This window comes from Platalea leucorodia (genome assembly GCF_965183815.1).
Source record: "Platalea leucorodia genome assembly, chromosome: 8".
Classification (NCBI taxonomy): Eukaryota; Metazoa; Chordata; class Aves; order Pelecaniformes; family Threskiornithidae; genus Platalea; species Platalea leucorodia.
Genome location: NC_138830.1, coordinates 9,036,845 through 9,049,177, shown reverse-complemented (window position 1 = coordinate 9,049,177; position 12,333 = coordinate 9,036,845). Strand labels below are relative to the sequence as shown.

The following is a 12,333-nucleotide window of genomic DNA, read 5'->3' as shown; positions in this document are numbered from 1 at the left end:
CTTGTGCCAACACAGCCAGCCATGTGAATGGATGATCTGCATCTTGTATGATATTTGGCTACTTGTTGATTGACATGTAGTCCCCCAAAGAGCAAACATTTCATACAAACAAGACCCTTTGTGTATGTCATCAGTTGACACAGCTGGTAATTGCCACCAATATTCTTCCATTTTCTCTTGTGGGGATACTACCAAGTTCACTGCCAACCCATGTGTCAATCACCTGCAGCTGGAACTAAGACCAAGCAAAGAATACATTGATATGAGGCTCAGCAATGCCCATTTTAGGCCCATGCAGTTACAGTCAACATATCATCCCATACTCCATCTCAGTGACACGCTTGGTCATGCTTGGTATGCGTGGGTACGTGAACTTTGTGTCAGTTGCAATAAATCAAGTCTTTAATGGAGCATGGACTGCTTTACACAACAGATTGTCTCTGCTTGAAGTTTCTTGCAAGCAACCTTGAGTTATTTCAAGTTGAAGAGACTCACATGGACATCTCGTGCTGAGAATGATACACTGCTTTAATGCACATGGCCAAATGCCCTTGAAGCAGTTTTGCATTGTTCACTGGTGGACCTGAGCCTCCGGAGGGGCACATGTTGCATCCCCGGCATCATGTCCCTGGCTTTTTCTAGCACTGCAACAGGCATCTGCTTCCAAACTACTGTCAGCAGCTCTGTCCACCTCTCCCTTCCACTCCTCTATACTCCCACTGCTCCTGTGGAAGCCTTAATAAGTGCCTATCCACAGTAGCAGATATTTCCTCACCTTCTTGATCTCCCAGCCTCCCTTTCCATCTCTCAAATGCGTGCTCCACATCACTCTCAGCTACCCAAGTACAACTAGACAGCGCTTCTGTAACGCCAGACGACTATCAAAAGGCTTTGTGAGTCAGGAAAGCAGAGGGCAAGCTCAGATCTCTGAAGTAATGATAATGCCCTCAGTGGCCATGGAGACTGGAACAAGGAAATCACCTTTGTTACAGAAAACATTCCGGTTTTCGAAAATAAACGAAAAAGAAAGGGGGGGGGGGGGAAGAGTACACACACACATGCCCCCCCCAGCAATTAGATCAGTCTGCGCTAAGGTTGGCCAACCTCAGCAGCATTACAGTGGAAGGACCTTCTGCTTACAGACTTGGAAGCAAAGACAGATTTATCCCTAGCAGAGTCCAGACCCAGTGGTTCAAACCAATTAATCTCTGGCGCGTTGCTCAGCCCTGCTCCACTGCCTGGGGGAACCACGCTTTGCTGGTTAGTGGCTTTAACACCCTTCCAGTACAACAGCCACGATGATTGCTCAGAACATGCTCTGCATCCCACTATGCCAAGAGGAAAACATAATAACTGTCTTTCTAAAGCACCTTCATTTTGACACATTCGAGTAAATTTGAAGCACTAATAAAATAAGTTTCTGTAAGACCCTATAAGGCAATTATGCACAGCAGCCTTACCTCCTCTGAAGACAAAGGGAGAAAAAACTGTCCTATTGAAGATAATACAGGAGGCCTCTAACAGACCTGGAAACAGACCTCTGCTTTCCAAATCTGGAGTGTTTGTGATGTTTTTTTAACATTAAGACTTCTTTAAACTTGGTAAAAAACCCAAAGCAAACAAAAGAACAAAACAAAACACCAGCACACCACCCTGTGTAGCTGTGGCCCTGGCTTTACCATCTAGATTATCAATTTAAATTGAATTGGATCTTGGGTGACACCTTAAAAAAAAAAGAAAATCCTTATTCAGATTTCATTAAAGGAAAACCATTCTATTTATAGAAAGATTACTTTGTAGAGCCAACAGAAATACACAGCTTCAGTGTTAAAGCTTTTCCTAGAAATAAGGGGGAGCTAAATACTGAACAGAGGACTAATTTTCATTCTGTGTTTTGATGCTCATAAAACTGTTTTACTGCCACAGGTATTTCTTGACAGTGTTTTAAATTACAGATCAACTCATGCAAAACTGGGATCTGTTAATAGCGGGTGGCCTCTCCTTTGCTTTTATGGAGTGAAAATTTTATTCTCCTTTACAAATACCGGTGATTTTGATCAAAGTCATCATGGGACACCCGCCTCAAAGGGTGAAAGGACAGAAGCATTAAATCAATTCCCTAGGCAACCTCCCAAGCTGAGCCAGTATTGTTGAAATAATGAGTTGTGCACCACTTGATCCAAAACCACCAGCTGATCCCCATTTTTATAGACAATAGGTACCAAAACCAGAAAGCATCTGAAACCAGTCAGATCATTTTTCACAAATCATGCGTCTTCAACTGATAAAACTTAACATTTTTTTACTGTAACAGCCTACTGGCATTTTTAAACCTAGAAAAAGCATCCTTCAAAGTTAAAAATAAATAAATAAATAAATAAAATTAAATAAAAGCAGTGCTCTCAAACTTGTTCCAGGGAACGAACATTTAAAGAAACTGTTAAGATTTTTAACACTGTACATCACTCTGCTGTCTCTCACCTCCCCAAAAGTCCACATTTTCTTTCCATGTACGACGTTATCTTTAACTTAGGTGTCTTGTTGCAGGGTTGAATCCTGCCTATCTTTTCAGTAATGTTATGTCCAGGTATTCTTTCACATTTCAGAACAAGAGACACCTGAAGTTTTCTTTTGCTTCCTGCAAGTTTTGTAGCATAAGGGCCAGAAGACCCAAGGACAAGTAAATCAGGAGAGTCCACTGAAAACAGGCAAACATTGTGCTTTATAACTCAGGAGTTAAAGCACACTTTAAACAAAGAGCCTATGACTAGTTCATCAGATAAGGTTTATATCTTTCTCCCTGGAACTTAATAACACTTCTTCTAAAAACACTTTTCGGTCAGCTAGGGTTGAACTTCCCAGAATTACATAGTTGCTTAACTACAACAAAACGTGCATGGAGTATAATTCCCAGCTCATTGTACTTCCTCTTCTTTTTGAAAAAAGGTTTATGGAGTAGATTACCAGCCCTCAAACAAGGTATTTTTAGGAAGGACAAGCAAGAGGCTTGACCCTTCTCAACTCCCACCTATTTCAGCACAGGGTCGGGACCAAGTGTGCTCCATAAGCATTGCACCCTGCACCACTGTTCGGATGATGTCCTCCACTCCTCTCAGTGGGGTCAGGATTTTACGTTAAGCCTCATTTAACACGGTCTGGCCTAAGTCTAAGGCATACCAAGTGGCTGCAGTTTTCTCTGGTTTTAGCTGATCACCAAGGCGGGTGCTACAACTGTTCTGATACAACCTTAAAGCAGAGCCTCCCACGCCATATGGCAAAAGTAGGTTTTACCTCCAAGAGAGGGGGCAAAGAGGCCAAAAGACGACTAGAAGTTTACCCGGCATGATTCATTATTTAACCAACAGAACAAATAACGGCCAGCGTAACCGCCGGAGCAGCCCCTTGTGCCTCCGGCCGACGCCAGGCACACCTCGGAGCACCAAGGAGAAGCCCTTGGTGCCCGCAGCACTGCGGGCGCTGCCTCCTCCCTCGGGGACCCCACCGTGCTCTCGAGGATGCCCCGGCCCGGGCGCGCCTCCGCAGCTCCAGGGGAAGGAAAGGTCGCGGGTTCTTTATAAAGAGAGTATAACAGCGTCCCGTCAGACACACGGTGTCTCACCGACCAGAACAACAGCTTATCGGGGGGGGGGGGGGGGGGGGAAGGGGGGAGGGAAGTTACACCTTGTAACCCCTCATCTTAACTTTCGGCTGCAAACACCGGGAAAAGCCGGCATTAGCTCCCAAAACGAAAGCGCAGCGGAGGTTCCCAGAGGGGCGGGCAGTCCGCGCCCGCCCGGGGACAGGTCCGCGCCCGCCGCCCTCCACCCCCAGCCCCGCCGCAGGGAGCCCCCCCCGGGGCCGCACCACAGCCGCCACCCGCCCGCGCCTCAGGGGCCGGGGGCCCGGAGCGCCCCGGCAGGGCAGCGTCCCGCCCGGGGCCCGGCCCGGCCGCACTCACCGCGGTAGCACCGGGTTCGGCTCGGTCCCGTCCCGCCACCGCCGCAACCTGCGCTCCCGTTCAAACGCACGGCGCTGCCGCCCGCCCCGCCCCGCCCCGCCCCGGCCCGGCCCGGCCCGCCCTCCGGCGCCGAGCGCAGGGGAAACCTGGAGCGGCGCCGTGCCCGGAGCGGAGCGCGCTCCCGCCCGCCAGCGGAGCGGCGGCGGCGGCTGAGGCCGGCGATCCAGCCCCGGTGTTGCGGCGGCCCCGCGCCCGCTCCCATTCAACCTGCTCCATTGTGTGTCCGCTCCGAGCCGGCGGGGCGCCGCGCCGCCCCTCAGCGCTGCCCGGGCCGCCCCCGCCCTCAGCGCTGCCCCGCCTCACGGCTGCCGCGGGGCGAGGGGCCCTTTCCCCAACCGTCCCGCTAGAGTCTCCTCACGGCGGGACTCGCGGCGCTCCTCGACCCGAGGCGGGGAGCAGCGGTCCGGCGGGGACTGAGGGAGCGGGGCGGCCCCTCGGGCTCACCTTCGCCCCGCCGGCGGCGGGTGCCATGGAGACGCGCGGGACGGGACGGCCCCGCCGCCTCAGGGCGCCACGGAACGGCGGCAACGGCGGTAACCGCCACAACCGCCGCACCTGCCGCGGGGCGGGGCGGCACCGCCCTTCTCACAGCCCCTCGGCGGGACCCGCCGCCCCCGGGAGTCGGGGAGAGCCTTCAGGGACCTTCCCCCGAGCAGGCCGCGATCCCCCGGGGGAGGGAAATCATCGGGTTTGACTTTCTTTTTTTTTTTCCTTTAAAAATCTACGATGAACTTGAAGGGCTGCTCACCTGCCTTGGCTAACGGAACCTAACGGCAGGGAAGCGATAACCGGTACTTTCACAGCTCTGATTTCCCCGATGGGAAAGCAAATTTACCGACGGCCAGCAAAAGTCCTGGCGCGAGAGAACGCGCCTCTCTGCTGGAGGAGGTTAAGTCTCAAACTCTGCTTTTGAAATGATAACTTTTTATATCTGATAGTCCCGTGGGTGGCTGAGGAGCGTTTTATAGGGAACCAGCAGCTGTCAGCTCTGACAGACTGGGAAAAGAGCGGGGATATTGCAATGAACAAGAGACGTAACCTGAGGAAGGTGACTCCGCTCTCCCTCCTGTCCCAGGGACCTTGGCAGGGGGAAGCCCCCCCCGACGCCCATCGCTGTGCGGCGGCGAGGCCTCGCTCCATCCGCAGGGCCGAGCTTCTTTGTTAGTCTGTCAGGAAAGGATGCTAACAGCACCCTGCCCACCGCTTTTGGGTGGGCTCTGAGGAAGGCTGGTAATGTTTATGACAACCATTTGCCTTACATGCCGCACCAGCAATAAAAAGCCTGTGCGACGCTGAAGATATTTTTCTTAGCAGGCCATTTGGAGGCCTCTCACTCCCTATGATCTCTTTAAGATGTTGTATTGCTCACAGAGTATTCAGAGTTGCAGGGGCAAAGGCACAAGAGCTAAACAGTTTAATTCTTGCCCTTATTCCTAATCACACAAGAACTGCATCCTCTGCTTGGAAATACTCTTGCATGTGTTGCTGCTGTGGTTGAAGGAATGGGATAGAGCTCCTCAGAGGCAGAGTGGGGTGTTTTTATATAATGGAGAAAAGTGCTTTTTCTCCCCCCTGACCTCCCAGTCAGTTCTTCAACTCGGTTCTGCAGAGCTATTTGTTTCTACTCCTGTTACCGGTTTTTCAATAGACAGGCCTCCCACAGAGACAAGATCTGCAACCTCTCAAGCCTTGCACAGATGGAAAGCACAGCTTTGAACCGCGTTGTGCTTTTTTGAGGGGGGAGGGTGTGTTGTTTTTTTAAAAACAGATAAGCCCTGGACGATAAGGAAAACAGCATTAACAAACAATTAGAGGAGTTGACTCTCATGAGATCAGTTGTCACTGCAATCTCAAATCCCGCACCGCTCGGTTGCTCTATGTCAGACCAGTGTTGTCTGTTACAGCACTGATCCCATACACGAAGCTGCTTCCCTGGGTTTGTATTCTGACCAAGAACTGTAGTAAGAGCACATCACCAAAACTTCTTGTCCTGTGCAACAAACATGAAAAAAGATCAGAGGCCCGAATTCAAAGATTTTTAGATATCCCTCTCCATAGTTCCTTCTGAAATTATTTGTTAGACTACCTCATGGCCACAAATACAGGGAAGGAAACGTAAAAATTTAGTTGAAACTAAGAGGTTGAAACTAAGAGGAGGCTAAGTAAGTGATAAAGCAGCTGTATCGCCACCTTTTAAAAATCCTTCACAAGCCGCAACCTAATGGAAAGGATACAACAATTTGCTGTAATTTAGAAAAATCTCTAGGGCTTTTCTGAACTCCATCAAGGGTAAAAAGGGCTAAGAGGCGAGACTGCAAGGGAACAAACTTGGTTCATATTAACTCACACCTCACCTCTGCTTGCTAAAAATGTAGCATGTGGTTTCCTGAGATTTTTCTCTCAGCTTTACAGTGGATTTTTGTGATAAATCCTCCTATGACTCATTTACAAAACAGAAGTGCAAAATCCAGGTAGAATTACATTTAATTATTACAGAAAAAAAACCCAACAAACCATTATAACTGCACAACTACGCTCAGTTTGGAAACGCTCTTTTTACTTACCAGATGTAGGAACAGGAACACTTATAATCGCCCATGAGAAGTGGATTATTGCTCAGACTGAATTTGTGGTTTGGGGTTAAAAGTCAGCTCTGAGTTTTGCTTTGGAGGATGTGACGACCGATCCTGAATCCCTGACCATCTGTACGACTTTGATGTCCAAGTACCACAGCAGTAATTGTTCCAGTCCTTCACTGTATAATGCATAAAACCACATGCCTCACTCTTTTTTTTTTTTTTTTTTTTTTAAAACAGGCACAGATACCTGGTTTCCAGCTCCCGTCAAGGTCTGCCTCTGCCCGCAGAGCTGCTTCTCCTCTCCCCCACATTGGTTTCCAACACAGATCTGCGCTGCAGGTACTTCATGTCTTGCTGCTCACCGTGCTTTGCAAAAACCAGCCTCATCCCTGAGAGGATCCAGGACAAAAAGTAATAAAGCAGCACTGACATCTATTCTTACTTGAGGAAAAGCTGCTTTTTTTCAGCATCTCAGAATTCACAATTTTGCCCTGAAGTCAGCAGAGAAAATGATGACATAGCAACCAATTGTCAGACAAGCAATGCTCAGCTATTAAGATTTTTTTGTACCATACTCTTATCCCCAGTATTTGATTGGCAAGGAAATACACAGAAAGAAAGAAAATCTGTAGAACACTTCACTTTAAATAAATATTGGGACTGCAGGAGGTTAAAGAAAGGTCAAGTGCTTGGTATATAAAACAAGTAACAATGAATGTAAGAAATTCAATCTTTATTCTGAGAATATTTACAAAATAAATAATAATACACTCTCATATACTTAACACGTTTCAAAAGTAAAACAAGAACAAGAATTTAAGTTCTTAGCACAGTATAGTTCACCTGTTCAAATTTCCTGTTAAAGTTTTATTTTCATCTAATTTTAGATATTTATAGAGCCACCAGAAAAAACAGCATAAGTTTTTCCTCTTCAATTGAACGTTGTCTTCTAAAAATTTGGATTACTGTCATATTAATTTATATTCTTTGATATACCAAGTGATTTTTTTTTTTTCCCCCAAGAAACTTTAGTTTTATGACCTTATCAGCTTTTTAAGATCAGCCATAACAAATTACCTTTTATCTCGGTAACAATGCAACCCAATATTCAAGATGAAAGATTTTTAAAACATAAGTTATACACAAAAGTAGTATAAGAATGGAATTCAAACAAAATGCTTGTGTGTAAAAACACACCACAAGCTTTGTAAAGGCCTGCAATGGAGTTTTCTAACCAACGTGGGTTACACAGTAATGACACGTAACAGAGAAGCATTTAAGGCCATACATTGTGAACTAACACTCTGCACCTTTTAAAAACTGGACTGTTGACTGCTTTTGCTAGTTAGTCAACACAGCTGTGTAGGTATTTAGCAGGTGGAAAACCGGACAACTAATTTACGACATTATTGTGGAAAAGTTTGGTTTCAGAAGATTTTGTGTCCTGCATACCACTACTAAAGTTCAATCCCACATGGATTATAATACGGCATTAGGTAACTTCATGGGTTTTCTGTTCAAGACAGGGACCCTCAAAATTATGGCACTGTTTTTTATCATAAACTTCTTCTTTACATAAAGCACATAACATAGGTAACTGGCATTCCTCCAAACAAGTCTCCCTTTTTTACCTTTAAACGGATCTTCTTAACCAGCTCGCAAATTGTTTCAATGTCTGTACGAGTTTATTGTTGCTTATACGATCTCTAATTCGTTCAGAGTAGCTTTCCTCTTTCCATATTCCTTTATTTTTCTTCAAGGCCTTTAACTCTGCTCGAAGCAGTCTTTTGTGAAGTTTCCAGTACAGGCGGGAATCATGATGTAGTCCTTCAATACGGGCTGTTCTGCCAAGCCCTTGCCTCAAGATCTCTTCATTTAAGCACACACTGAGAAATTGACCCTATACAAAGGCACAACAAATACAATATTCACTTCACCTTTAAAACAGTTTTATTTATTTTTTGTGTGTGTGAACTCCCTCTGAGATACAGGCTTGACCTCTGGCTAAACCTACTCTCTGGCAGAAAGAGTTAAAAGTTAGGAGGAATCCAGCTGACTGTTAAAACATAATACTAATGCAAGACATTTGCGAGAGAACATCTGATGGACTAAACATCAGGGTAATCAGAACTACACGATACAGCCTAGCACTATCGGACAGAGAAATACACTCGTGTCATGAATCAGGCTGCAAAAATACTGGTCTTGAAATCAGATTTACAAATACAATATTTACAATTTGTATCAAGATAGATAAATTATAAATAATAACATTCCTTAAACGTACTGAGATGACTGAATTGCATAACTACAGTCAAACTCAAGTCTGCAGATAAAAAAGTCTATTTTTGCCAAGGTATTTACCTTATTTACTAAAACAAGGCACTCGAGTGCCAAGTCCTCCCTTCCGAGAAGCTGGAACCATATCATTTGTTTGGGTTTTAACTCTTGCTGTAACCAGGCCATGCCGCTCGGAGCCAACTCCACTCCAGCAAGTCTTACCAGCAGAAGACCTTTTGATTGCCCTGATTATAGAAAGAGAGAACCTTGTTACTGAATGCAGCAAAGGAAATTTCATGCTTTGCATAGACCCTCAGCTGCTGGTAATGAATTTATTCCCATGGACTTAAAAAAAAAGAAAAATAACCCATTCTAGTTCCCCAAAGAGCTACTTACTCACAAATAAGAATTCAGTCTCACCTCTCCTTCAGTAAAAAAATTAATTCAAGATTTCGTAAGTGGTTTAAGCTAGCCTGTTTTATTTTGCATACAAATAGAAAGAACTGCTTTCATGATCAGTCACTATTATTTTATCTGAAGGGGCAGAAACAATAGGCAAGAAGCATTAGCGCCTGCAGGCATTTGCAAACAGAGCATCAGCACCTGCAGGTATTCGCAAGGCAAGAGCGTGACCCTCAGACTTGATGGACAACTTCTGCGAAGTCACAGGAAAACTGTCCCTAAGAGTAAGTTTGTATATGTCGCTGTCAGATCTTCACCTGTAAATAACAGCGTAATCCCAGCAGAGTTTTTTTGCCAAGAAGGAGATGAGCTAGGCAAGCAAATGAATGGCCTCCGTGCTGGCTTTTGCTGCCAGAAAAATATCACGATAATGATGCTAATTAATACCAATACTGTATTGGCAAGCTCTTTTACAGGCCTCCTTGCAGTCTTTCATTCCCCAGTCTCCCACCTGTAAAATATGGAAAGACCAAAAGGCGGAGCCAGAATTGTACCTTAACCCTTCTTCTCAAGCTTGCTCTCTGCGTAGACACATTAAGAACAACAACATTTCATTCCTACCCTTGTTCTTCACATCTTTTTACTTACATTTTCTCTGTATCGCTGTAATGAAAGGAATGCTAATGGGAATGTGTTCAACTTCCAGGCCTTTCTCAGTTACGTGATGTAATTTTCCCCGCAATTTCACGTTCTTTTCTACAAACTGCACAGGTATATCCAAAGCACTTGTAAACTTTGTTGTCTATTGACGGAAAGAGGAGCAAGACAAAGTTTTAAAAAAAACGTAGAGCAGTTACAATCACATTAAATCCAACATCTTCTTAAAACAGTTTGGCAAATTACAGCTTTATTATTAGACAGCATGGGCAAGCATATATATATTTTAACAGTAATCAGCTGCGGAAGCTGCTATGTGCCAGCACTTCCAGGCAGTTGTGATGTTCCCTGTTTTACCGGACTTGCAATATTAGGGGGGGGCGTGAAAGCAAGGTTTAGAGAAAGAACAGAAACAGACAGGTTTTGAGCAACGCGTATTGAAGTTCATCTCATTCACCATGAAAAGAGTGTTTTAGAAGCGGCCTGAACCGTCCTAAAACAGGGGTGACAGGAAGCCCAGACGTGTTTAAAGACGCTGGCAAAGAACAGGCACGCTGGAAACAAAAGCAGAGCAGGGAGGATAGAAACAACACAGACTTTGATAAGGGAGTAAAAGAGGAGGGGGACAAAAGCAGGTGTACACCTTTGAAAAGATGACAAGAAGATTAAATTTGATACCAGAGCCGTCGATTAATGGGAGGATTCAAAGGGACGGTTACATGATTACACAGGAAAACTAAGCTTAGCAGCAGCAAAGACACCCAGAATTTAAGACAGCAACGCCTAGAGGTCTCAGAAATCTTCTGTGTCAGAAATCTTTTGTGGAACACTGACCTATACAGCTGTGAAAAGTACTGACCTGCTGACGTGCGACTGCTGGGGCACACCAGCCCTCGGGGGACATAAAACAACCAAAACACTACGACTAAACTCAAAGATCTTTCTACTGTATGTTATTTATTCAGTAAGCCTTCCCATTTGTGGTCCGTAAGGTCTCCCGCTAGGAATACAGAAATTCAGGACCTTGCGGGCAGAAAGCCAGCAGGTTTTTTGCAAACAGAAGTTGTTCAAGTCTGATCTCGTTTGCACTGGAAGCTCCAACAGCCCGGTTAACGCGTGTACAAAGCCTTGGTTTAAAACAAACAAACAAACAAACAAACAAACAAACAAACAACAGAAAAAAAGAAAAAAGGAATTCTGGCAACATTTGTAGTTCAAATGTTGGCCTTCTGGTAAGATTTTACAGTAAAAACTTTATACAGATGTTCTCCCAGAGCAAACTGCATTTGGAATTGTGCAGAGGGAACAGCAGAGTAACTATTATTATACATTACATATATAATAATATTATATATAATATAATATATATATTATATATATATTATATATTCAAACAGCTGCAGACCATGGGGGAACGGGTCGCTCCCCACCTGCGAAGACGCGGCTTTGGCTGGAGCCAGTGGCGCAGCAGTAGCGCGCGCCGTGAACCGATCATTTCGGGAAGCGAAGGAAGATTTAGGGTCACGTTTAAAAACATTCAAAAAGCAGTTGTGTTGGTGGAAGCCCAGAGAAAAGGCGCGAGGAAACCACCTCAATTTCAGCTTTATTTGGACCAGCGGTACGCGACAGTTCGGCCCGTACAGCAGAAGAGACGAGGCGTACGTTATCCGTGCAAAGGACGGCGGGAAGCCGCAGAACCGAGGAAAACAAGGGCGTCGGGTAGGAGGAGAACGGCGGGGAAGGCGCCTCGGTTCGGGCCGGGGAGGCGCCGCTTGAGAGGAGCCAGGCGTGAAAGCGCTGGGCACTGCCCACCCGCCACCTCCCACCCTCCCGCAGGGAGCCCGCGGGGCCCCCGGGCCCGCCCGCCCGCACTCACCATGCGGACGCTGCGGGCCAGCACCAGCACCCCGGCCACCGCCATCCCGGTGCTCAGGCTCTGCGGGCAGAGGAGAGCGGGGCTCAGCCGCGCCGCGCCGCGCAGCCCCCGGCCCCCCGCCCGCCCCGCCCGCCCTTACCCGCAGCAGGCTGAGGTGCGCGTCCGCCCACTCGGAGAGGCGGGCCAGGCCCTCCGCCGCCCCGCTCCGCCGCTCCGCCATGGCCGCCCGCTGCCTCCCCGCCGGGCCCGCAGCGCCGCCCGCCGGCCTGGAGAGCCGGGGCGGGCAGGGAGGAGCCGGGGCGGGCAGGGAGGAGCCGGGGCGGGCGGGAGGAGCCGGGGCGGGCAGGGAGGAGCCGGGGCGGGGGCCCCCGGCGCGGTGAGGCTCCTACGCCCGGGCAGCTTCGCAGCACGACGCTGGCGAGGACGCAGACGCCAGCAGTGCCGACCTCGGCCTGGTCTGCATTTAAACAGCACCGGCGGTAACCTTAACTCCTCAAACCTGTAACGCACCCCCTCCGATC

The 12,333-nt window shown here is 47.3% G+C and overlaps 2 protein-coding genes across 6 annotated transcripts in view; both read right to left on the bottom strand.

Annotated features, from left to right (window-relative positions):
- PLCH1 (phospholipase C eta 1) overlaps positions 1 to 6,896 on the bottom strand; it is an 88,115-nt gene extending 81,219 nt beyond the window's left edge. The window contains exon 1 of the mRNA XM_082319893.1: positions 6,845 to 6,896. The gene's annotated coding sequence lies outside the window, so the exon portion shown is untranslated. The remainder of the gene's footprint in view (positions 1 to 6,844) is intronic.
- Positions 6,617 to 12,050, bottom strand: LOC309594311 (protein C3orf33). 5 transcript variants are annotated; one of them, XM_082319895.1, is made up of 6 exons: positions 11,952 to 12,050; positions 11,813 to 11,872; positions 9,928 to 10,081; positions 8,962 to 9,122; positions 8,229 to 8,497; positions 6,617 to 6,986 (listed from the first exon to the last, which is right to left on the bottom strand). In XM_082319895.1, exons 1-5 carry the CDS (start codon positions 12,030 to 12,032, stop codon positions 8,231 to 8,233), a joined length of 723 nt encoding a protein of 240 aa, XP_082176021.1. In that variant the 5' UTR covers positions 12,033 to 12,050; the 3' UTR covers positions 6,617 to 6,986; positions 8,229 to 8,230. The 5 variants fall into 5 exon arrangements, with proteins under 5 accessions (XP_082176021.1, XP_082176022.1, XP_082176020.1 ...); XM_082319896.1 differs by lacking the exon at positions 6,617 to 6,986 and adding an exon at positions 7,007 to 7,088; XM_082319894.1 differs by lacking the exon at positions 6,617 to 6,986 and having other exon boundaries at positions 7,386 to 8,497.
- Positions 12,051 to 12,333: the final 283 nt, after the last annotated feature.